The sequence below is a fragment of the Ailuropoda melanoleuca genome, chromosome 3 (genome assembly GCF_002007445.2).
Source record: "Ailuropoda melanoleuca isolate Jingjing chromosome 3, ASM200744v2, whole genome shotgun sequence".
Lineage (NCBI taxonomy): Eukaryota > Metazoa > Chordata > Mammalia > Carnivora > Ursidae > Ailuropoda > Ailuropoda melanoleuca.
The window spans coordinates 53,769,903-53,796,375 of NC_048220.1; the positions used below are offsets into that span (position 1 = coordinate 53,769,903).

A 26,473-nucleotide genomic window follows, 5' to 3' on the forward strand; every position below is an offset into this window, starting at 1 on the left:
TGATATTTCATGTAAGTGGAATCATACAATATCTACCCTTTTTTTTTTTTAAAGATTTTATATTATTTATTTGACAGAGAGACAGCCTGCAAGAGAGGGAACACAAGCAGGGGGAGTGGGAGAGGAAGAAGCGGGCTCCTAGCGGAGGAGCCTGATGTGGGGCTTGATACCATAACGCCGGGATCATGCCCTGAGCTGAAGGCAGTTGCTTAACGACTGCACCACCCAGGTACCCCAATATCTACCCTTTTGTGTCTGGCTTCTTAGCTTGATATTTTCAAGGTTCATCCATGTTGTAGCATGTATCAGAATTCCACTTCTTTTTATGGCTGAATAATATTCCATTGTGTAGATATATTTTGTTTATCCATCTGTTTGTTGATTGACCCTTGGGTTATTTCTCCGGTGTACTTTTTAAAAAGAGAAAATAATTCTTTTTATTTTCTTGATTTAAGTAATTGTATGTTTGGATAAAGATTGGATATTTAAAAAATGTAAGGGGGTGAAAACCAAGTATGTCTTTTATAATGAAGATTGAACAGATTTTATAAACATTACCTCTGGTTAGTTTAAAATTACATTAAATGAGATAATTCTCTTATTTATTTTTTTTAAGAAGAAAATTGTCTTTATTTTCCTTGGGCAACAAAATAGTTCCTTTAAAGCACCTCATACAATGCTTGGAACATAGTAAGCATTCAAAAAAATAGTTTTTTAAATCATATTTTCAGGAAATGAATATTTTTCAAGATGGAGCACAGTCTCAGGCTATTTTTAGCACAGTTTTTTAAAAAAAGATTTATTTATTGGGGGGGGGAAGGGCAGAGGGAGAGAGAGACAATCTCAAGCAGACTTCTTGCTGAGTTCAGAGCCCAAATAAGGCTTGATCTCACAACTCTGAGATCATGACCTGAGCCACATTCAAGAGTTGGGTGCTTAACCAACTGAGCCACCGAGGCGCCCCGGCAGTTTTATTTCACATTCTTACACTGGAGTTCAGTTAGCTGGGAGTCAGTCAACCATCTGTTTAATATATACTATATGTGTGGCATTGTTCTGGGCAAAAGGGATCTAAGGCATTGTTTTGGTCAAAAGGGATCTACTCAGTTCAACCCACCCTACCAGTAAAAAAATTGAGGCATAGACAGGGTTAAATGATGAGTCGATAGTCATTCTAACCACTAATTAGCAAAGTTGGATGCTTTTTCTTCCATCTGTCTTCAAATACCTTAATTTGATAAATGCATGTGCCCTTGATTGAACAATGTATTCCCCAGGAGGTTATATTTGCTCATTCTCCTCTGTTATCCATAGTGGTATCAAATATGTCCACAAATCTGACACTTCCTTCAAAAGGCAGGACCTAATTCTCCTTTACTTGTGCAAAGGTTGGACTTAGGGACTCATTTTTAAGGATGTGAAAAAAGGTAGAAGTGACACCGTAACACTTTGGGGATGGTCATTAAGGCAATGTAGCTTCCTCTCGCTCTGCGTCTCTCCAGATTACTTGCTCTGCTGGAAGTTGCCTGCCACGTGTGAGGCTATTCAAGCAGCCTGTGGAGAAGCCCACAGGGTAGGGAACAGAGGCCTCCAACTAAGAGCTTTGTGAGTGAGTCATCCTGGAAGTGGATCGTCCGGCCCCAGACAAGCCTTCAGATGACTGCAGCCCAGGCCAGCTGCTTGACTATCATCTCATGAGAGGCCCTGAGCGAGAACCACCCAGCTAAGCCACTCCTAGAGTCCTGACCCCCATACAGTGTGTGGAGTAATAAATGTTTATCGTTTTATGCTGCTAAATGTTGGGGTAATTTGTTATACGTCGATAGAGAACAAATACACTCTCTTAATATCACTTTATATTCACTCCTACCCTCTCCTGACTTCCCTTCAATAACTTATTTTATAGTTTGCACTCTTGGGGCAATGACTGACACATTTCTTTCAGTTCTGATATTTTTGCTATATTTATTTAACAGTTTTATTGAGATGTAATTTACATACCATAAAATGGGCCAACACGTTAAAAAAAATTGTGGTAAAACTACATGAAGGTTATCATTTTCAGCATTTTAAAGTACACAATTTGGTGGCCTGTTGTGCCAAAAGCACCACAGTCCCGTTTCAGAACTTTTTCATCTCTCAAATGGAAACTCCCCATTGACACATTTTAAAGGATAAAGTAACCCTTTCCTCCCCAGATCTGGAACAATCATGTAGTAACAAAGAAAAACAATTAAATCGATAAAATGTTTCTTTAGAGGTAAGCCAATCTGGAGAGAAACAACATTAATATGAATCTGTTCACATTCTTATACAGAATAAAGAAACCTAATGAGATACATTCTACTATGGATAAAATAAAATCTCAAATAAAAGGTTTACAACAACTAGTTTCTACAACTCCCTTTAAGTCCACTGAGTGCAGAACATCCATGTTGTACTTGGTCACCAGTGGACTAGAACTGGGGCAGCCCTGGGAGCACAGCAGGGGGGGTGAATGGGTGTCATGTAGAGATGACCTCTAGTCTTCTGGGGTTAACAGACACTGGGATTAGAAAGATCCAGAGGAACATCTGGGCTCAGTTAGTTCATAGTATCTGCCACAGGTATGGGGGTGGTAGGTGATGGCATTTTGACCAGCTGTTTGCCAGCCCAGGAGTGGGGTAAAGGCTGGTGATAGGTGTCTTTAGTTCTAGCACCATTTCCATCCAATCACCTTATTTTAATACAATACATGTTAGTAGTGACCAGAAAATATCTCTACTGAGTTGAAGGATGGCTACACAAGGACCTATACGACATTATTGGCTGGTTTTAGTTTCTAGTGTCCTATGAAGAATAGAACGGAGGATTATTGCCAAAAGAGCATCTTTGGCAGGCATGTTTCCCCTTTTCCCTCCTGGAGAGGACATTATGGCTTCACTATGGAGTGTCCGTGGCCATCCAGATATGTAGACTCGGCTCCTACCCCAGGAGGGCAGCTTGAGAACAGAAAAGCAACAGTTGGAGGATGTGTTTAGCTCACTGCACTTTCCATGGTGTGCAGCTTTCTCATTTGTCCAATTGTCTATTCATTCATTAAAAAAAAAAAAAAAGTACTGACTGCCTTCTTTGTAACAAGCACTGATCCAGGCATCGGTGATGAGCAGTGAACAAAACAGTGGAGCTCATGGGGAAAAGACTATAGCTTTTGCACATAGTTCTCTGAGTCTGACATTCTTGAGGGTTAATCTGGATTGATCCACATTAGTAGGACATCAGGCTGGCAGGTCAAACTGCACCTCCTCTTTCCCCTATCCCAGAACCTCAGTACAAGCAGTGAAAATAAGGGAAACGTGGAGGTGCCCTCCTTTGCTTTACTGAGGCCCGGTATCTCAGATGTCGGCCAGTTCCTTTCAAACTGCCCACTTCCATCATCCCAGGACAAAATTTTTGTTTCCTGGGGTTTCTCCTCATTGTTAGGGAAGAGTGTGCAACTTGTAATACATTATGAGACAAAGCCACAATCGTGATAATAAACTCCATGCAACTTAGAAAAGTCTTCACCAAACAGATGACACAGCCCTGAGCATCACCTGCCCGGCCCTTTCATGTCCACCACGAGCATGCCTGCAGACCCAGACTTGACCGCCTTCTCTGGGCAGGGGCTCTAGCTTCAGGGTTAGAGGCAAAAGGAAGGCAGAGCACAGCAGTCTTCCAAAAACTGGTGGTGCTCAGAGTGGAGAGCTGAAGCAGCCTTCCCAGGCACAGGATGCCTGAGTCAAAAGGAGGTTAGGAGAAGAACCACAGGGGAGAGGGGGTAGCAGGAAGTCTAGACAAAATGAGCAGTGGCTGGAAAAAAAAAAAACTGGGGATAAAAACATATTTCCTTATTGTCATAACCAGAACCAAGAAGAAGGCATATTGCCATGCTGACATTAACTATGAAATGGGCCTTATGCTCCGTGATGAGATGACTGACAGGGTGAGTAAGTGAGGGGTGAACCAAGGGGGCTGTTATTCACATAGAATATGCCTGAACATCATATCTCACAGACAGGGAGAACTCCTGGCCAACAGAACCATTAAAAACTGTCTGCTCCCTCCATTTGTTACAAGAAACATGAGGCACTCCAATAAAACACAGCTATTGGCAGAGGGAGACCTAACATCTGACTTGTGAGGAAAAAGAGCCAGCTGTTCCAGCCTCCAGGACTCAGTGAGAACTTCCTATTTCAAGTCAAATTCCCAGCAGTCCCACGGCTCAGGAACAGGAGGCTGAACTCAGCCACCCTCTCCCCTGGACACACACCCCAGCCAACAACAGGAGTGTTCCAGGTTTTATCAGCTTCTTAAATGCACTGGGGGTTGCAATGAGACACCTCAGTGTGGTTTAGGCACAAAAGAAGGGCCAGGGGAACCCAGTTGGGAGAGCAAATGAGTCGAGAGATACAGGAGTAAAGGCCTCAAGTCCAACTTGTAACAGCAAGGTGGTCTGGCTCCCCCAGGCTGCAGAAGTCCTACAACCATGGGCCCCAGGCCCCAGTGCCCTTGGGGTCACAGCGTGGGTCCTGCGCCGGGAAGTGCACGGGCACTGAGTGCTTGTGGTAGAACTGCAGGCGGGAAAGGAGCTGCTTGACAATATGGGGATGGTCTCTTGACAGGTCACATCTTTCTTCTGGGTCCTGGTCAATATCAAAGAGCCAGAGGGTCTTGGTCGGTGGGTCTGACGAGGGTATCACAGAAACATTGTTTTGAGACGGTGGAGGAAACCAGCAACCACAGCCTGGCAGAGAAATACAACAGTTTACTGAGGGGAGAAGCATCACAGGCAGGTTCTCACTTCAAGGAAGGAGGCGAGGGGACAAGGCTGAGTGGGGACGTGGGCAGGAACACGTAAAAAAGACACCACCCTTGGAACTGTAACTACATCCATCTCAGACTCTGACTTCTGATGCTTTAACTAGACATGGCCACAGCTTCACAACCAGGGGCTTCCAGGAAAGTGTGTGCATGCAGGTGGGGGCGGGGGCAGGGAAATTTTCAGTTGTCACGTGACTTAGGGGAGCTGCTACTGGCATACAGTGTTCATGGGCCAGGGAAGCTAAGGTCTCCTGCAATACATGGCACGACGCTACAAGACAAAGAAGAATTGTCTTGCCACAAATGCCAAGAATGTCATCATTATAAACACAGCTTAACGGCGTCACAGTCTTAGCCATCACACCCCACATTTTAAAAGTATGTAAAAGACGTCACTTTTAGAGAATGTGCTCAGGGGAAGCAACCACCTCCCTGGGCTATGCAACTGGTTGAGGATGTAGCTTTCAGAGATTCTCCTTGCTAGCTAGACGTGCTGGGCTCGACAACCACACATCTCTGAAAGCCTTCTTTTCCGTGACACATTAGAGTGGCATTGCTTTCTCCCCCACCTACAGTTAATTCTCAGCCTTCTTTTGTCAGGACAGTCGATCAAACCATTCTTCCCCATTCAGTAGCCCCAGAGGTATGTTCAGCAATAGGCAGTTGCCACTTTGCTAAAGTTTTCCTTGCTGTTCTGGGGGGAAATGCTCAGCATTCTACCTGGGTAGCCAGTGAGAAGTTTCCAGTTCCTGTGTCTAATTGCAGCATGGAGAGATGTGTTGAAGGAGAAATATTCTGGATGAGATGAATCATCCTTTGCTGGAGCCAGGCTCTTCCCAGGACCTGGGAAGAAACAGTGTGGAAGCATCAGATCACTGTTATTGAAACGTGTCGTTATAAATCAACATTTAATATCCTCCTTGTAGAACGGTAGCTTTTATTCAACGCTGGAGTATAACTGTGTATCCCACCACAGAAATGAATCTTCTCTTACATATAAACAGAAAGCTCTAGTTCCATTAAACATCAGTCATAAACCACCACAAATATAAAGGGAATCCCAGCGAGATTAGAACACTAATTCATCCTTAAAATGACTATGTTCTGCCAACGTCCAGCCGGCGCTATGCAGAACAGTGTTCTCTAACAGAACATAGCTTATTTTCCATGTGTGCCTTTTTTCTTTCTGCTGTTCAATGATCGTTTTGGTGAATACGTTTTCTATATAGACTTACACTTATGTAGATAATGAAATAGATTATAACATGTACGTTTTAATGGAGTCCGTCTCAAGCTATGAAAGTTCAATCACGCCATGATCAGTAGTACTATCTTTGTTTAACCGCACTGATGAAATCTAAAAGTAACTAAGCAATGCTCAGTTAACTATTCAAACAGGATAATTATGGGTGTAAGAATGAATTGGTTATACAAATTCTTGGTTATTATCATGGATTACGTTATTTTATCATCTTGGGGTCTTATACTAATTGATTATTAGGTTTTTGAGGGGAGCTTTAATAGTACCTACTCTCCCACCTTCTTGAATTTGGAACCAATTGAAAGATGGAGACCAGACTTTTGGAGCTAAAAATATTGCCTTTGTTATTGATAAAGTTGATTGGAGAGAAGATAGCTTCAGATCTGTGGCAGAGAGGCCTTTCTACTAACTAACCCTTGACTTAGAAAGACTAAACCACCCGTCACTGATCATGCTGGACACCCCCTGGGCTCCCTCCGAGCTGAGAGCAGACCGGAGTGCTTACCTATATCTTGGGAACAGGCTGGCCTCAAAATCAGACCAAAATTCTGAAATGAGCATGCTCAGTTCCTTCTTTTGGATAACTCCCTCCGTGGTCTGCATGTCAGGAGTGAATAAGGTGCTGCAACAGAGACCTGAGTTCTACTTAAGTTAAAGACCCTGGTGGAGGGACGCCCTGGTGACTCAGTCAGTCAAGCGTCTGCCTTCGGCTCAGGTCATGATCTCTGGGTCCTGGAATGGAGCCCCATGTTGGGCTCCCCACTCAGTGGGGAGTCTGCTTCTCCCTCGCCCTCTGCCCCTCACCCTGCTGTGCTCTCTCTCCTCTCTCTCTCTAATAAATAAATAAAATCCTTAAAACAGAGACCCTGGTGTATCTGTGAGGACAAGGTATGGAGGCCCCCACCTCACCTGTGCATGTTTAAAATATCTAGTTTAAAATATCTAGTCTGTTTTCAGCCTACATTTACCTGCCAACAAACATGGTCACAGCAGTCACCTTGGGTGTACTTCCAAAGGCTTCCAGACCACCTGCCCAAGGGGAATAGCTGTGTGTGCGTATGTGTGAGATGCACTGGGAACAATCCGCTCTCCACCATGGCGGCCGGCCCATGTGTCCACAGTCCTGGCATAAAGACTCTGAGACTGCCCTCCTCCCTTCCAGAGCTGGACTCCTGCGCTGCTCCCCTTCCTGTGGGAAGCATTGTCCATGAGGGAAAAGGAAGGGTCCCGTTCTTCTGGTCCATCTTGTGCAAATGACCCGGGAAGGACATACTGGAGACAGAGCCAATAAACATGGGTGGTTTCAGACCTTCGGTCTTCACAGTCACGTATCAACAAATCGTTAGCAGATCTTTTTGACTTCTTGTCTCTCTGCCTGCTTGTGGGTATCTTGGCTCTGATACAATCGGATGCTTGCCGAGATCGAGGCACAGAGGATATCTATCGTAGGAAATGAGTTCTTCATACACAGGCTGTAGTGGGGCTGTGAGCCCTCATGATTTACTCCTCACAAGCTTCCAGAAAGGACACATTTTGATACCAGAGAATGTTAAATCAAACAAGTGTGCTTTGCAAACATAAACAAAGAGAGGAAATGTAGCTGTCTTGGCTAAACTTATATTTATATACATTTTTTTCTTAAAACAAACAGGAACATAATATACCTAAACAATAAATAAGTCTAAGACTAAATGACGGAAGGTGCTATTATGCCAACTCTGTTTTTTTCTTATTGAGAAATTAAACAAAGAGAAAATTACAAGGAATAATCTAACATCCTGTGACCAACACCTAGAATGTTAACATTTTGTCATGTTTGCTTTAAAAAAAAAAAAAAAAGAAGCAGAATAAGGGAAATGAAGGGACAGTTTCCATGTGACAATTTGTCCCCATCCTCAATCTTGGTCCCCTCCCCACTCCCCCGAGGCTTCTGCTATCATGCTTTCAGTGCACAGTGTATCCTGCAGCCATTTAAAAATAGAGTGATATATGTGTGCGTCAGAGAATAATATCTAGACCTGTTTTACACTGTAAAAATGTCCCCGTATATCTTATGCTATACATATTCTGCAACTCGCTTTTTTCATCCACTACAGTATTTTTAGAGCTCTGAGTTTTGTTTGCATATATACATCCTTTTGACTGTTTAGTATTTCACTATATAAAAAAAAATCACATTTTATTTATCCATTTTTCTGTTAGGCATTTTGGTTAATTCAATTATTCTTTTTTTTTTTCCTAGTATAAACTCTCCTGCAACGAGCACTGTTGCCCATGTCTCCTTGTGCACATGAGCGAGAGTTTCTCTAGGTTTTGTATCTAGAAGCAAAACTGTCTGGTTGCAAGGTGCACACCTTTCCAACTTAACAACACATACTAACTGGCCCTCCTATCAGTAATGTCTCCCTTTCTAAAAACCCCGTACCTGATGCTTTCACACTTAAAATTGTTGCCTATCTAAACATTTTAGACAGAATCTTCATTTTTTAAAAATCATTCAGTCAGCAAGAATGATCTTTCTTTTTCCATGTCAATCCAAGGGTTGCTTTAAGAAACATTTTTAAGTAACACCCATCGAGAAAAGTGACAGAAGACGCTGATGAAGACAGGACACTCCGCAGACTGGACATTACTAGGACTTCGGAAGCCCGCATGGGCAGCCTCCACTCTCCACCCTCCTCTCAAACGTAGCTGCTATCCGACAGTAGACTTCTGTCCGCCTGCTTTTCAACTTTGTGTAAATGGAAACCATACAGCATGTTCTTTTTTCTTTCTGGCTCCAACTGATCTCATAATGTTGGTGGGATTCACACTTGGTGTTGGGGCTCAGCCTGTTGCCAGCACTTCGTTCATTTTCATTGCTGGATGTTTCCCTTACGTGAAAGTTCCACAGCCTCTTGCACTTAGACTCAGAACCCACAGGGAATTGATTTCTGTGTGTGAAGTGAGGTAGGACTCGAGATTCATTTTTCAAAGATGGCTCTCATCTGACCAAGACTGTTGAAAAGACTGTTCTTTTCTACTCATCTGCAGGGACACTTCTGTCAAACATCTGATTTCCATTTGTGGTGAGTCTGTCTCTGAAGCAGCGTGGTCCAAGAGAACCTTCTTAGCGACAGGAACGTTCTCTGTCTGTGCTGTCCATCGCGGCAACAACTCGCTGCACGGGGCTACTGAGCATGTGAAATGCAGCGAGTGCAACTGAGGAAATTAATTTAAACTTAAGCTGCCACATGTGACGAGTGACTACTGCATTGGACAGCCAAGCTCTAGAGTTTCTATTCTGTCCCACTGGTGTATTTGTCCATCCTTACGCTAATACCACACTATCTTAATTACTGTAGATTTATCATGTGTTCTTCTATCTGCTTGTGTAAGTGCCCAACTTTGTTGTTCTTCCAGACTGATTTCATCATTATTGCCTTTTGCATTTTCAATATAAATTTTAGGAGTAGCTTGTTAAACTTCACAGACTAGCTGCTGGGATATTGATTATGATGGGATTGACTCCAGGGAGCAATTTGGGGTACTGCTGTCTTAAAATACTGAGACTTACAATTCATGAGTGTGGTGGATCCCTGTATCTTCTCTTGATAATAGTTTATGATTTTCTGTGGAGACGTCTTACATGTCTTTTCTTAGGTTTACTCCTAGTTGGTTAATGTGTTTTAATACTACTATAAACAACATTTAAAAATATATTTCATACTCTGGATGTTGTATATAAGAATACAATTGGGGGGCACCTGGGTGGCTCAGTCGTTAAGCGTCTGCCTTTGGCGCAGGGTGTGATCCCAGCGTTCTGGGATCGAGTCCCGCATCGGGCTCCTCCGCTGGGAGCCTGCTTCTTCCTCTCCCGCTCCCCCTGCTTGTGTTCCCTCTCTCACTGGCTGTCTCTCTCTGTCAAATAAATTAATAAAATCTTAAAAAAAAAAAAGAATACAATTGGCTTTTTTAGATACTGACTTTGGTCCCAGTGACTTCACAAAATTCATTTGTTAATTCTGATCCTATGTTTACAGAGTCTTTGGATTATCTATGCATCCGGTCATGTCATCTGCAAATAATGACATTGGCTTCTCCCCCATATTGTATCTCTTAGTTTTCTTTTACTTACCTTACGTCACTGGACAAAATCTCCAGTATAAATTTGAATAAAAGTAGTGATAATGAGAATTCCTATCTCACTCCTGATTTCAGGGGAAGAGCTTTTAATATTTTACTGTTAAGTATGATGTCAATATAAAAATTTTGTAGCTATGTTTTATTGGAGTAAAGAAGATCCTTTCTACTCCCAATTCACTAAGTTTTTTAAATCATAAATGGATGTTGAATTTTACCATATACTTTTTCTGCATCTGAAAATATCACATAATTATTCTTTTTTATCTTTTAAAAAAATGAATTATATTTATTGATTCTTAAATGCTAAACCAACCTTGCATTTATGGAATAAACCCCTTTTCATCATGCTTGTCATTTTTATATATTACTGGGTTCACATTTTGTTTGGGATTGACTACATTTCCTGGATTCACATTTAGTTTAGGGTTTTTGCACTTATGCTTAAGAGAGAAATTGCTCTATTAATTTTTTTCTTGAAATATTGTCATGTTTTTGAGTGAAGGTTATACTGGTCCTATAAAAGGAATTGAAAGTCTTCCCTGAAGAATTTGTGTAAGGTGGATGTTACTTCCTAAATATTTGCAAGAGTTCATTTTTTTGTAAAACAGTGGGGGCCTAGAGTTCTCTTTGTGGGCAGGTTATTTGTTAATTTAATTTCTTGAATAGATACAGGACCCTTCAGAGCTTCTATTTCTCTTTTTCTTAGTTTTGGTAAAGTGTACTTTATTGGGGATTTGTCTAGTTCATACAAATTTTCATCTCCGTATTATCTTTTTTAATGTCTGTAGCATCTGTAGTAGCATCTTTTCATTCCTGATATTGGCAGTGTGTGCTTTTCACTTTTTTCCCCATGATAAGGTTTGTTAAAGGTTAATTGATTTTATTAGTCTTTTCAAACCAAGATTTTACCAATAGTCCCTCTCTGTAGTATGTTTGTTTTCTATTTCATAATTTTGCCTCTTCTCTTTATTATTTCCTTCCCTCTGTTTCCTTTTGGCTTAATTTGCTACTGTTCTTCTTCTTCTGCGGGGAGGGGCAGAAGGAGCAAGGAGAGAGAGAGTCTTGAGCAGGCTCCTTGCCCAGCACAGAGCCAAACTTGGGGCTTGATCTCATGACCCAGAGATCATGACCAAGCCAAAATCAAGAGTCAGGGGGCGCCTGGGTGGCACAGCGGTTAAGCATCTGCCTTCGGCTCAGGGCGTGATCCCGGCGTTATGGGATCAAGCCCCCACATCAGGCTCCTCTGCTATGAGCCTGCTTCTTCCTCTCCCACTCCCTGCTTGTGTTCCCTCTCTCGCTGGCTGTCTCTATCTCTGTCGAATAAATAAATAAAATTAAAAAAAAAAATCAAGAGTCAGATGCTTAACTGACTGAGTCGCCCAGGCACCCCTTAATTTGCTCTTCTATTTATAACTTCCTAAGTAATTAATTTTCAGAACTTTTTCATTTCTGATATATACATTTAATGCTGGAAATTTTCATCCAAGCACCAATTTCTTTTTATCATGCAAGTTTTAAATATGCACCTTTGTAATTCAGATCAAAATATTTTCAAATTTTCATTTTGACTTCCTTTCTGACTCATGGATTGTTCAAAAGTGTATCTCTTCATGCCCAAATATTTGAGAATTTCCTGTTATCCTTTTGTTACTAATTTCCAGTTTAATTCCATTATGATTAGAAAAATAGATCCATGGATTTTTAAAAAATAAACTTCTAACTTTAGAACCATGTTAGATGTATTAAATATGATTTAAATCCTTGGAAATGTGTTTCCACTTGCTTTATGGCCCAGTATATGGTCAACTGTATAATGTTCCATTCTCAGTTGGAAAAAAAACATGTATTCTCAAGTTGTTGGGTGCAGTGATCCAAACATATCATAGTTTGTTAACTATGCTGTTCAAATATTTTACATCTGTACTGACTTTTTGGTTTGTTTGCTTGTTCTAATAGTTACTGAGAGAGTTATGTAGAAAATTTCTTACTGCGACTGAGAATTTGTTATTTTTTGAGACTATATTATTATGGGCTTACCCATTTGGAAGCATTATAATTTTCTGGCTGATTCTTCTTTTTGTAATTTTGAAAAGCTTCTCTTTATTTCCAACAATGCCTTCCCCTTTTAGTCTACTTTGATGTACAGATTATTAGCTGTCATCATTATTGTTAGTGTTTGCATATTTTATCTTTTTCTATCCATCTCATATGCAATACAAAGAAGTATAAAAATGGGGTGCTAGGCAGGATAGTGACTCCCAAAGATGTCCATATCCTAACCTCCCTGGCACCTGTGGGATGTTTGTTACCTTACAGAGCAAAAGAGACTTTGCACATATGTCTAAGGGTAAGGAGCTTGAGCTGTGAGGTTATCTCCTACTATCTGAGCGGGCCCAATCTAACATGAGTCCATAAAAGCAGGGACTCCTTCCTGACTTCGGTCAGAGGGAGATGGGTCCGAGAGGCAGTGTTGCTGACTTTGAAGATGGAGGAGGGGCCATGAGCTAAGGAATGAGGGCGGCCACCAGAGCCTGGAAAAGGCAAAGGAAATGGATTCTGTACTAGACCCTCTGGAAGGGAATTCAGCACTTCTGAAACCTTGACCTTAGCCCTGTGAGACCCAGTTCGAACTTCTGACCAACCAAACTGTCAGACAATAGGTCTGCGTTCTTTTAAGCCACGAAGTTTGTGATAATTTGTTATAGCTGCAATAGAAAAGCATCCACAAGGGAGCTGTGTATTTGCAAGCATACGTTACATATGAAATGGCTGAACAGACAATACCAGGAAGAATACCATGAAGGTCAGACACTAAATATTATAAAAGGTCACAGTAGGAAGACGTCGATACAGGCTGAGGCCCCCAGGAAGGAGAGATGAAGAAAGTGGGACTTCAGATAAGACCTGGAAGCTGCGCCTTTTTGTTACCCACCACTCCAGCCCTCTCCCAGCATCAAGCAATGTAGGGTACGGCCTAGGTCTGCTTTAGTCGTATAATCCCAAGGCCTTACCCCGTGCCCAGGCACATCAATGACAGCACTGGACGATGCTCACTGAAACAGCAGATGACCGAAAGTTGGACAAACAGAAGGTGAAGGCACTTTCAGCCCGAAGAATGAGAGCAGCAGTCTCCGCAATGGAGCGCCTCGGAAGGACAGGCAGGCAAATGCTGTCGAGGCCTAGGCCAGGCGGATGGTAGGCAGTAAAACAGCCTCGAGGGAGTGAAAAGCCAGCCCGAGGAACTATCACTTTTCTTCTCATCAACGGGGAGGCACGAGAGGAATTTAAATACTTTTAAAAAGTAGGGGCGCCTGGGTGGCATGGTGGTTAAGCGTCTGCCTTCGGCTCAGGGCGTGATCCCGGCATTATGGGATCGAGCCCCACATCAGGCTCCTTTGCTGTGAGCCTGGTTCTTCCTCTCCCACTCCCCCTGCTTGTGTTCCCTCTCTCGCTGGCTGTCTCTATCTCTGTCAAATAAATAAATAAAATCTTAAAAATAAATAAATAAATACTTTTAAAAAGTAAACTTCTTTTTCTAATATCTTTATTAAGATACTATTCACATATGACACAACTCACTCCTTTAGAGTGTAAAATTCAGTGGTTTTTAGCACGTTCTGAGAGTCAGGCAAACATCGTGACAGAGGAGATTTGTTAACCTCGGGCAGAAACGAGGGGTTCGAAGAGAAGCACAAACAAAAAACAAATCTTTCTTTCCTTCAGAACTGACAGCCACCCCTGAGATAGAACTTTATGGCCAGACAGACATACTCAGTCATAAGATGGACTGGTCATGTGTATTGATATTGGATATAAAAAAGGAGATTAGCAAAAAATTTTTGGGCAAATGAAGGAAATCACTGTCTTACATGATATGTAGTGAACTTATAGAACTCCTTATCTGAGCAACCTCTGGAAATCTGAAGAAGTTCGAGCTTCTAGAATGAGGTGGGTCCATGGTTTTCAGCAGGGGGTGTGTTCTCTAGAGCCAGAAGGGGTTCGAGAAGCACCTTGGGAGTTGTCTTTGGGACAGTGAGTTAGGGGGGCAGGGTCCAGGTTCCCTGTCTTCATTTCAATTAGTGCTGGTTAACCCTTAAGGAAGAATTTGTAGTTTTTGCTAAATATATTATACTTCTCTACATTTTTGTTGGAAAAAAGGATCTGCAGCTGAACTCCAATTGGAAAGATACTGATTAGTGATGGGTGATGGACTCATCAAATGGGGAAGGGACTGATGCCAGGGGATACTTCTAATCTTCCAGTGTTTATGAAAGGCAACCTTGTTCTCTTGACTGCACAATGAATGCCTCCTCATCACTCTTTGGAAACTACTGTCCAATACAGTCTATGACTGTATTATATAAAATACATTATTTTTCTACGTAATTTATATGTTTCTTGCATTTAAGTTGGAAACACAAAAACATATAAACCGGGAAATTTAAACTATCTCTAAATTTACTAGCTGATGTTAACCTTTTGGTGTATAACCCTGGAGGCTTTTAACTATACAAGGCTTAAATAAAATAAACATGTTAGCGACTTGCAAGTAAGAGGAACGTTCATCGAAAGCAAAGTTTTGAGTTTTGATGGCTAGAGAAAATGAGGCTGGGTAGGGAGGAGTCTCAAGCATCAGGGCAGGGGTGAAGGGGATGGTCTGGGTCTCTTCCTCTCTGGGATGTTATTCAAGGAAGCGTTGGGTGTGGCTGGAGAATGAGGCTTGGGAAGAGTTAAAGTTGTGAGCCTGCAGGAGAACACTGTAACGGAGGGCAGTCAGGACCAGGAGAGGGTCCCTGCCCACCCCTCTCCCAGAAAGCCACAGTGCTCCGCCGCACACAGCAGGCCCTTCTGGAGCAGGACTGCTTGGGTTCGAATATCAGCTCCATTATTCACTGGCTGTGTACGCTTAGGGGTTAGCTGATCTCCCCAGACCTACATTCCCTCATCTGTAAAATGAGGAAAATGTCATTTATTTCATAGGACTGTTGTGTGGCCTAAATGTGCAGATACACTGAAAATGTTCATTAGCACTACATTGGCATAGAGTAAGCACACAATAAATGGTTTTGATGCGCATTGTGCAATCTTGGGCAACTTTCCTAACTCCGCATGCCTCAATGAACTATATAAAAGTAACATAGTAACAGCAGGTGAGAGAAGGCATAGCCAGTGCTTAGCACAGCATCTGGTATTTTTAAGACTATTATCAACATTGTCAACATTAAAGGTAATAAGGCTACTTAAAAGCACTCACTACATGCTTATAAAATGCTATGTTAAGTGTTCCATGTATGTTAACTCATTTAATCCTTCCAAGAGCTCTATGAAATAGGTAATAACGGCTGGTAATGATGGTCACTGAATGGTAGCTATTATCAATACAATAGAGGCTTTTTCTTTTATATCCTCTTTTACTGAAGACCTTACAAATAGGAGAAAGGTAGGCAGAAGTCATTATTATTCCAGAAAAAAAACACAAAAGACCACCCTAAAGTCCAAATCAAACAAACCACTTCTCTGGTCTGGGTCTGGAGACGACCTGTATTTGCTCCCCTACACACGTGTTCCGGAGTTTAAACAGGGTTAGGGGGAGAAAGCATTCATAGTGAAGCTTTAATTTTCTACTTTAGGCTTTAGTCCCTTTTCTGCCCTGCATTTCTACTGAGGCCTTTCTGTTTTTTTTTTTTTTTAAAGATTTTATTTATTTATTCGACAGAGAGACAGCCAGAGACAGCCATCGAGAGAGGGAACACAAGCAGGGGGAGTGGGAGAGGAAGAAGCAGGCTCCTAGCAGAGGAGCCTGATGCGGGGCTCGATCCCACAACGCCGGGATCATGCCCTGAGCCGAAGGCAGACGCTTAACGACTGCGCCACCCAGGCGCCCCGCCTTTCTGTTTTTGATCGCATTTATAATTTACAAAGACTAGCCTAAAAGTTTATTCTACCTCTAATGACCCATTTTCTTCTTTTGCTGCTGGGAGGCCACCTTCATGCTTTCATGGCAAACACAGTTTTACTTCCAGCAAAACGTACTCACTTGAGCTAAGTGGGGAAAACCCCCAGCTTTCCCAGATATTTGGTGATCAAGGTATTTTTAAATATGGAATCCTGTCAGGTTTATTTTTTAACGAACAGGCAAATTTGTTAGTTTATTACATGAGCCAAATGTGCCTCATAACTAAAACACCAAAGTTTTATTTACACTCAACTTTTGACTGGGTGGCCAATTTCTTCACGGCTCAATACAAGAAAAATTCAAAGGACCCCCAAATCAAAGGGCAGTTCAAGTCAGTAAAGACCCTTCTTGTGCCAGCGCGTCTGAGCCCCACCGCCCACGGCCTGCGCGCCCTGCACCGCGCATTTGCACCCCTCCAGATGGGCGCTCGGGTCCTACACATGGATCAGATCTCTAGTGTGCTCAGGGTTTGACGTGTCCTGCAAGCTCCCTCTCATCCCGCTGTGTGGTAAGGGCTTACGGATCCAGATGCAAATGTGTTCACTGTCGTCTTGATACAGAAGAAGAAGGAAGATCGGTAGGAGAAGAAAGGGAAGAAGAAAGGGGGGTAAACAGAAGGGGGAATGAACCACGAGAGACTATGGACTCTGGGAAACAAACTGGAGGGCTTCAGAGGGGAGGGGGGTGGGGGACTGGGATAGGCTGGTGATGGGTATTAAGGAGGGCACGTATTGCACAGTGCACTGGGTGTTATACGCCAGATGAATCATGGAACATTGCATCAAAAACTAGGGATGTACTGTATGGTGACTAACATAATATAATAAAAAATTATTATAAAAAAAAAAGAAAGTCATTCCAGACCTAAAAATAGAAGCTCTTCCTCTAAAAATAGTTCCCAATAAAACACGAGCTAGAACCCCACACTCTGAGCTGATGCTTTACTGAAGCTTTTATTAATCAATTTTCAGAGATGGAAAAAGCCCTGACCAGCCATAGGTATGGCTCTGGCAGCTCTCGAGCTGGGATTTACAGAATGGCTAGGAATTTACCAGCAGCATTCCCTCTACTATTACTCGCTAGTTCTGAGAAGGAACTCTGAGAAACTACTGTACATTTTAATAGCGTTTAGAATGAATAATCCATTAAGTCATTTAGCCACTCTGAATTCCTGTTTCCTTGTATGTAAAATGAGGAGGAAAATAATGCCTACCTCATAGGACAATTGTGAAGATGGAATGACATCCTGGGGGGGGGTGGGCATTCTTTGCATTGTAAACATAAAAATACAAGTCTCTTGAATTCCACAGCAGTTGCCATACCACTGGTACATGGATAAACTAATTGACCAATTGAAAGAAATCATTTCAGTTTAGGTTCAACCTCTGGCCTTTGATTGACAGACATCAAAATCAAGGCATGGTCAGCTGCCCAAACCTGTAACAACCGTGAAACCTGGACCAGCTGCCACAGGAACAAGATATTAGAAAATTGTGGGGAAGAGGGGGGCAGGGAAATGGGGTAGTGAATGGGCAGAGTTCCAGTTCTGTAAGATGAATAAGTCCTAGAATTCTACTGTCCAGCAGAGTGCCCACAGTTAATATTATAAGGTATCTTTAAAAACTTGCTAAGAGGGTAGATCTTATGTTAAGTGTTCTATATACACATAGACACATAAGAAAATAATAACAGGGTGGAAGGAAACTTCTGGAGTTTGTATATGACACAGATTGTAGCAATGGACTCAAAACTTATCAAGTTGCCAAGCTGTAAACATTAAATATGCACAGCTTTCTGTATGTCAATCATATCTAAATAAAGTGATTTCTCTCAGGAAAGGGTGTGTGAGTGGCTCAGTCAGTTCAGCGTCTGACTCTTGATTTTGGCTCAGGTCATGATCTCAGGGTCGTGAGATCGAGCCCTGAGTCTGGCTCTGTGCTCAGCGTGGAGTCTGCTTGTCCCTCTCCCTCTGCCTCCTCCCCTGTGGAACACATGTGGAACGCACGTGTGCTCTCTCTCTCAAATAAATAAATAAAAATCTTCAAAAAAATAATAGAGTGGTTTTAAAATGAATGAAAAAAGAAAACTGTGTGGAAAAAAACAACATAGCAAGACCACCTAACTTATGTATGCTAACCCAGATGTCTGGCTAAAATGGTGAAAACAGAGCGAAATAGGTCAGGGATTCCCAATTCTGGCTGTACACTGGGATCACCTGACCCCCACAGCCACCTCAAGACTTGGCTACAGCTCCCTGAGCCCAGCACAGCTCAGCGCGGGCCGTGTCTCGCCTTCGGTGACCTGAAACCCCCATGTTCAGCAGCAGCATCCACTGTACTTGCAATGGTCCTGACACAGCTCTCCCCTCCAAACAAACGGTACGCAGCTGCCCATCGTATAAAACAGCTGAAAGCAGAGTTGTCCAACCTCCACCTGGATTCGCCATCAGCAGTCCCCAGAGGAACCCTCGGGCTCCATGGTCCCCAGGGTGAAAGCCAGTGGCCCAGGGCCTTCTGCTGGATGCCCCCATGTGGGCACAGGTGCAGAGTGAGGGGGGCCTAGGGAGCCACGCCGGCACTGGGGTATGGCGGAGCTGGTTTGTGGGCCACATGCCCTTTGCCCTTCAGGGGTACTCCCATCCCTTAGGGTCTGTGCAGCTCTCCCGGTGTGTACCCCGGAGAAAGGTAACATACAGAGGCATTAAAGATTCCGCACCAAGCTCATCTGCCCCTTATTCTGGACTTAAACCTGATTGCTGCAAGTTTTCTGTGACACCCACCCTACTTCAGAATCCTGTCTCTCCCTGGCGAAATCCTTGCAACACGAAACAGGAGTGTTGGGGAAAATATGCCAGACATAAAGCTAATCAGAAAAAGGTGAGGAGGAATATTACAGATGTTATTTATTACCTACAAGGGAAAAATCAAAATGCTCGTAATTTTTATATATGCACTCCACATGACATATTTCAAATGAATCTGGGCTTATGATTTTCAGTTTACAAAGTCAGTTTCTCCAACACCTACTCATTCAGTCCATATTTGATATCTTAAAAGTCCTAATGAAAAAAGAGCTTTGATGTGGCTTGCTCAGCCTAGACAGAGTTCAAATGCTAATCGTTATTGAATTGTGCATAGTAAGTATTCAGAGAATGTGTGTGCCTGTGTTGGAGGGAACCCCAACAGTTGGTTAATGTCTGGCATCGGCCACAACCGTCAATTGAGCACCGGAAACCCAAACAACAGAAAACAACCATTCAATGAATCCTCAGCCCCTGAATGTCCAGGAAGTTTAGCAATTTCTATCTGAAATGGGTTGTCAAGAGATCTTCTCATACTTTGGTTCAAACTGAATCTTGAATAAATGTACTATTTTATGTTGCTGAATCATTTGCCTATTAAACAAATATTTATTCTGGTGATTACTCTACATGCTAGATTCTAAGTCTTCAGAATGAATAAGCTAGAGTCCAGAAGATAATGATAAAATAACGTCATTAAACACCATAAATTCTAAAACAGTGGAATAAACATTTGTGCGCTGAGTGAATAAAATGTATGAAGTGCCAGGTGATTCCAAAGGAGTGAAGGATCCGGAAAGCAGTGCTCACTGAGTTGGGCTCTAAAGGACAGGATGAACAGGACAGATCAAGCATGACAGGGATGATCCAGGGAGCGGGTGTGTTTGTCACCTTGACATTTTCTTCTCCCTGTGACGTCTTCCTCCTTTTCAGTCTCCAGATGAGAACAGGCAGGCAGAGCCCTTAACCACAGTGCCTGGCCCCAAGAAAGTGCTCCATCCAGGCTGCCTCTCATTTCTACCTGAGACTGCGTTTTAGCCTCCTTTGGTTTTTCTCCTTTCTCTGTTCATCTCTAAAATGTTTAAGAGTTCAAGTCTCAACATTACCCTGGGTATTCAAGGCTCCAAAATCTTATCTCCTACCCAGATCACTTTTCGTTCTGTCCAACTGCCTGTGCCTCTAACCCAGGCTGACCTGCCCAGGCCACCACGGGGCTGGAGGCCAGCAGTCTGGCCTCACACTCACACTGCACCTCAATCCTGTTGCAATCCTGCATTTGTAGACCGGGAGCTGGACATCCCGCTTCTGTTTCTGGCCTTCACCATCAAAACAGCCTCAACCGCTTCGGCTTGTTCCCCCCCCCCCCCCCCACAGCAGTACATGTACTTTCTCTGGCTCCACCTCCTTTCCGGGGCCCCCATGAGCCACCGTGCCTTTCTTCAGCCTGTGCCCTGGGTGAGGAGTAGAGGTGGCAGGCAGAGAAATCCTGCATATCTGCCCATAAGAAGCTTTATAGAAAGCTCCTCTCCAGGGGCGCCTGGGTGGCTCAGTCAGGTAAGCATCTGCCTTAGGCTCAGGTCATGATCCCAGGGTCCTGGGATCGAGCCCCACATTGGGCTCCATGCTCAGCGGGGAGCCTTGCTTCTCCCTCTGCCTGCTGCTCCCCCTGCTTGTGCTCTCTCTCAAAAATAAAATAAATAAAATCTTTAAAAAAAAGAAAAGAAAAAAGGAAGCTCTTCTCCCATGTAGCCTACACATGGCCAAGTCCCAGACTCCCAAGCTAGGTGCCTTATTTCCACATCCTCCTATTGTAGTGACAGTGGTAGAAACATGTGGAATGAGAAGACAACGGGGTAGAACATGGAACCCTGGAGAAAGCCAACATTTGAAAGGCAAAGCAGAGGGGAGGGACCTCCGAAAGACTGAGGAAGAGGAGTCAGATTGGGAAAATGCCTCAGAAGCCACGGGAAATATTCCACGGAGGAAATGGTTACTGCCAGAGAGAAGGAAAGTCTGAGAACGCACGGAAAGAGAACACTGGATGTGGCAAATAGGGTGTCAGTGATGACTGGGGAGACAGCAATTGCACTGGGCTTGCAACATCCCGTGCCCAGAATAAACACGCACAAGGGATTCAGTAAGCTTGTAATAACAAAGACAAGACAGAAGAGTGTGTCTTTTCTCTAATCATCCCCTAATTAAAGTCATAACAGATGATCATTCCAGTTCTGACGTCATCACGGGCCAACTACCGTCTCTATCCCGACGTGCTCCACAACAGGCTAACCCAAGGCAGAACTACGGCTCTCCTCTGCATTCACGTGTTTGGTTCGTCTCTCTCTAAATACAAGTTTTCAAAGTAATTGGTAGAGTCCGTCAGCAAATAGCTATAAATAGGCACTGTGTATATATAAAAAAAGGGAAACTAACCAAAAATATTCATCTTCAGCCTGTGATTAAGATGATGAGTATGAACCAGGCTGGGTCGTCTGTTCTCTGGCGGGGGATGAAAGGCGAAAGCCTCCCCCACTCCCCAACATGGCATTTAGTGAAATCCCAACCACAAAGCCTCATGGTCCAGAATGCCTTGCTGAAGGCCTCACTCTTCCTGTGTTGTACTGTTCATATTCCAGGGCACAGGGAAGACGTGTCTAGGCTCTGAGCACACTTTTTGGATAAGGAAGAAAAAATGCTAATTTAATACTTACTTTGGAAAGGGGGCCCTGCCCATGGAATCAGCCTGTGACGGCTGTCAGGTGGGGCTGGCCTCTCTAGGCAGGTTGGTGATGCCGCCCTTCCCGACCCCGGGAGCTCAGGCTGGGGCAGCAGTGCCAACAATTACAGCGCAGAAAGCCAAAGCCAGCTGGCACTCCTCCAAGGACAGCCCTCCACAGCACTGCTCTTCCACAGCCCAAACCCCAGCATGTTATACAAACCCTATAATCACCGAAATGAGGACCACGAGGTGCTGCTTGGCAAAGGTAAAAAAGCAAACATTTGAGACAACTCTTTCTAGCTTACCCCCGTTCTTGGCAGCAGCCTGGTCGAAATGAAGGATGTTTTATATTTTGAGACTATCGGGGACTCACATGAACCAGGATTAAGAACACCATCTCTCTTTCCAAGGAAAACTAGAAGCACATTTGAGAAGGTAAGCAAAGATGGGGTCTTTGCTCTGCAACTGATTTAGAGAGAATGAAGTGTCAAAGAGCTGCCACCAAGTCCTCAGACCTGCTTGAGAAGATCTGGTTCCAGAGAGCACCTGCCTTCAATGCTCATGAATTTGTACAGGCTGATTGGAAACCGGCAGCTTGATTAGCGGGTCCAACAGACAGACACCCCAGGATTCCCGAAGCCCCAGTGTTCTCCCGAAAAACCCAGGGCTAACAGTCACATCCATAATCCCAAAAGTGCTTCCTGAAGAGTGCTGGCCACCAGGGACCCCACACACATTCGGGAAGTGACTCACCGTAGGGGCAGCATCTGACCATCCCAGTCAGGCCATCCCAGTCTGGAGAGACACTCTCTCCCTCTCGGTCATTTGCTCTCTATTTGAAGCCTGAAGCAGGTGGGAGGGACTCGACACCAAGCATTGCTCTCACTTCTCTTTCCCCCGTACCAGCACTAGCCCACTCACATGAAGGGATGATGTGCAGAGTTAAACCCCACTTCTGTGACCTGCATATGGAAAACCAATTAAGATACAGAGAAAAACAAGACAGAACTGAATTTTCCGTCTGACTCAAGAATGTTGAGAATCAGGTAGATTTGGAAATGGAATGGAGGGGCCTCCTATCATATCGGGGGGCGCTCATCTACTGCAGGATGGTAACCTAGGTGAACGAAGCCCCACAGAGCCAGAGTAAATTCTGAAAATCTGGCTGCTTGCTTTGATGCTGTCTCCTGGCTTTAGTATAGTTGGTCACATGGAAAATTTAAAAAGATACCCAGGGCAACACTCCTACCCCTCTTACACCTTCGTCTTTTTCTCCTTTTCCTTCTTCTTCTCCTTTTTGGAAAAGGAGCATCGTAAATAGGGAAGTGGGAGTATTTGCAACTGAACACCCCACAACAAACCCAGAGCTGGGCAGAAGCAGCAAAACAGGAAGTTGTCTACAGAGGGCTAGACAGTCACTGGCAATCTCTACTTCCCCCTCCAGGATTTTGCCCAACCGTCTCTCTATGGGGCTGGACTTCCCAGCAAAAGCATTCCCCTGAACTGACTGAGGCTTTGCATTTATGAAGGTTTCACATATGAGAACAACAAGAAGAAACCAACAAGAATGTTTAGAACACCTGCTATGTTGAAGGAACTGCACAAGGTGTCATAGAATTACAGAAAAGCAGTAATTAATTAGCTTTTTTGAGGATGTGCCAGGTACAATTTTAGATATGGAGAAAGCATCTTTAGTTAGGAAGTTTATAATTAATCAGAAGGATACATGTCAAAAAAAGGCAACACATGACGAAAGCCAAGGGAGTGGCACATAACTAAAACGATTTAAGCATTACCTAAGCACCAAGCATTTGTAAGCCATTGTGCAAAGGACTTTGGGGAATGTCACAGAATTCCAGAGACAGACAGAGAGCTTATATCTAACTGGTGGGGAAAGGGAAAGCTCCCTGGGAGAGATGAGACTTAGGAATGAGGGCTGGCAATGAAGGACTGGTAGGGTTCAGGGAGGCGGATGGAGAGGAAGAGCACGAGGCAGGAAGTCTGTAAATCTGTGCTGACCCTGGAGGACAGTCAGGCACCCTGGCTGGCTGCAGGGGGGACACAGTAAGGAGAGTTTGGAAAGGATGGGTTCAATCAGTTACCCCAAACTACAGAAGTGAGAACTTTTTTCAGCAGGTAATTGGAAACCGGGCACAACTTTCTGAGCAGAAATGAAAGACACATTTTAGAAAGCTTCATCTCCATGCTCACTATGATGTGATTAGTTTCTTGGAAGACTCGGTACTGGGAAAACATCACAGCTAGGAAAAACTGTCACTGGGAGAGGACAGTCTGCACTGCAAATGAGCATGCTGTATCAGGACAGCAGAAGACCAACCAATGAGCCTCAACGGGCAGGAGCTGAAACCGGGAGTTAGAGGGAAAGCCTCGGTGACCAACAGAGCAGGAGAAAAAGTGACTATTAGGTCTGGAATGGCATCACTGAAAGAAGAAGAAAGTGAGGGCAAGGCTCCTTTTTCGAGGGGGATGGTGAACTAGGTTTAGACACTATGAGACATGAGCAATCGGACGTGTCAGTGTAGACACGGTGAGGGATTCACCGCAGGTGCCTCCCCAGCTCGCCTGACTTCAGTCACCTGGCCCACAGGGCCGGCGTCACCTGCTGCGGTCTCCTTCCGCGGGTCACAGTCCCACCGCGTTTCGTGGTCTCCCTCGCTGTTCGAATGTGTCGGCGGAATGTGAGCCATGTGAGGGCAGACTCCCAGGCAGGAGTGGGCCCAGAAAAGTCTCCCGTGCACAGCCTGCCATGCAGACAAGCAGACCGGCCTCGGCAGCCACGAGATGGAAGAAGGTGGTTCCCCAAACACCGCGTGGACCAGCGCCGTCTGGTGCTCAGGATGCCCACTTTGTTCTCTGCTTGAACAGGCGATGCCTGTGCGACTTGGATTGGCACGTCGATTCGGTCCGCTCCAGTAGCCAGCATTATCTTCACCAATCCATCCCTCCTCCGGCCTCCTCGCATGCCCCTCGCTCATGACTCCGCTCCCCACGTGCTGATGTCTTCTGTTCTTTGGCCACACTAAGCTCCGCCAGGCTGTACGGCCCTGCCCTGCAGCAGACATCTTTGTATGTGCTCTTCCCTCCACCTGGAGGACCTTCTATAGCTGGTGGCCCCCCTAACTTCTTTTTCAGGTCTCAGATCAAATACCACTTCCTTAGAGCAGCCTTTTTTCACCACCCAAATGAAGTTCGGTCAACCCCTGTTTATCTTTCATAACCCATATTACAATTGGCAATTATATATTTCTTTATTTACTATGTCTCCCTATAAAAGTGTAAGATCCCCAAAAAGCAGGGACCGTGGCTGTTTTGCTGGCCACTGTGCGTATGCCCAATGCCTCGCACTCTGTAGGGATCTGATAAACAGCACTGAATAAGCGAGTGCCTGGAGTGCTAAGGTTCTGATTAGACCTGACAGTGATCTGACCAGAGACAGACGGAGGAAGAGAGTAGCGGGCTGAGACACAACTGTGGGAAACACACACTTGGGTATGGCACTGACATCTCAATTCACACCCAAGACAGGGTGATTGCCGAAAAATATAGTGTAGGGAAACAATATGAGAATAATTAAGGAGCTGGTTGCTACAGGATCAAGAATGTTAGAGCTCCTGGGGGGCCTCAGACATCGAGTCACCAGAGCTTCCCTTCATGTAGATAAGGAAACAGAAGGTAAGTCCCTGACCCAGCTAGCTGGTGTCCAAGGTATCCAGCTCCGTAGTACACCCTACTAAGAAAGTCTGGACTCTTCTGGCTGCCTTGATAGCTGAGAGGGAACATAATTTTAAATCTGTGGCCAGGGAAAACCTGTAGTCCTTCTGCTGGACCTAAGGGGCATCTCGTGATGGACTTAGGTGAACCTGTATGTCCGAAGATCTTAACTCCAGGGTCCTTTCCCCTGAATGGTCAGAGAGGGGGGTGGCTGTGTGTAAGCCTGGGCAAGAGACTCCCATGTCCTCCTTGGTTGTGTCTGTTCTCCTGAGAGTACAACACTTATCTGGATGAGACGAAGAGCCTTTCTCAGAGAAGTAAGGAGCGGGCCTCCTGGGACCCGGCAAGAAGCATGTTCCCTTCCCCTGCGTGACTCCTCTGCTCTCATGCAGAGCATTTTCACTCACACGTTGGAGCTGGAGCTCCGGTTCTGATGATTCACTGTCATACACTTCCCTCTGCTCCAGGGACACTTCTCGTATTAACACGATTAAATTAGCCTGTCAGTCATCTGGTACCCTTTGAACACTTGAGAGAAAGCCGGCAGCTTACTGGGGCTTTTTCCAAAAGAAATATTTGCTACTAAAGAGTGATTTCCACACACATCCGTGCCTCCGTTTATCAGGAGATAATTACTGGGCCGTTAAAGCCGTCGGAGCTGGGGGCTGGCACAGACAAGTGTGCGCTGCGTGAAGGGTGCCAGCAGGAGCCGAGAGCGCCCCTGGATTCGCATTAGCCCCGGCCCCTCTGCTCTTGCACGCTTCCCCGAGGTCAGAGCATCCAAGTTCCCACAGACACAGCGGCGGTCTCCTTGGCTGGAGGGCTTGGATCACACATCTGCTTCCCTGCTTATAGCTGCTGTCCTACGTCATCCAGCCCAGATCCCTTCTGGAGGTTCAAACGATGCAAGCTCTGCAGAGACCGGAATTCTTTCCCCACGGAATACAGCCACGTACTCATCTTTTTCACGAATATTTGTACCCTACTAGGAACTGATTTCATTCCATTTGGTGACTACTTATTGAGTACCTACTATGTGCT

The 26,473-nt window shown here is 44.4% G+C and overlaps 1 protein-coding gene across 1 annotated transcript in view; it reads right to left on the bottom strand.

Annotated features, from left to right (window-relative positions):
• Window positions 1-1,933: 1,933 nt before the first annotated feature.
• The window catches only part of ARSB (arylsulfatase B), a 163,341-nt gene continuing 138,801 nt past the window's right edge, over window positions 1,934-26,473 (bottom strand). Inside the window, exons 7-8 of the mRNA XM_034656414.1 lie at window positions 5,563-5,685; window positions 1,934-4,765 (exon numbers count right to left, since the gene is read on the bottom strand). Of these exons, the coding sequence (XP_034512305.1) occupies window positions 4,500-4,765; window positions 5,563-5,685 (389 nt within the window). The 3' untranslated portion in view covers window positions 1,934-4,499. The remainder of the gene's footprint in view (window positions 4,766-5,562; window positions 5,686-26,473) is intronic.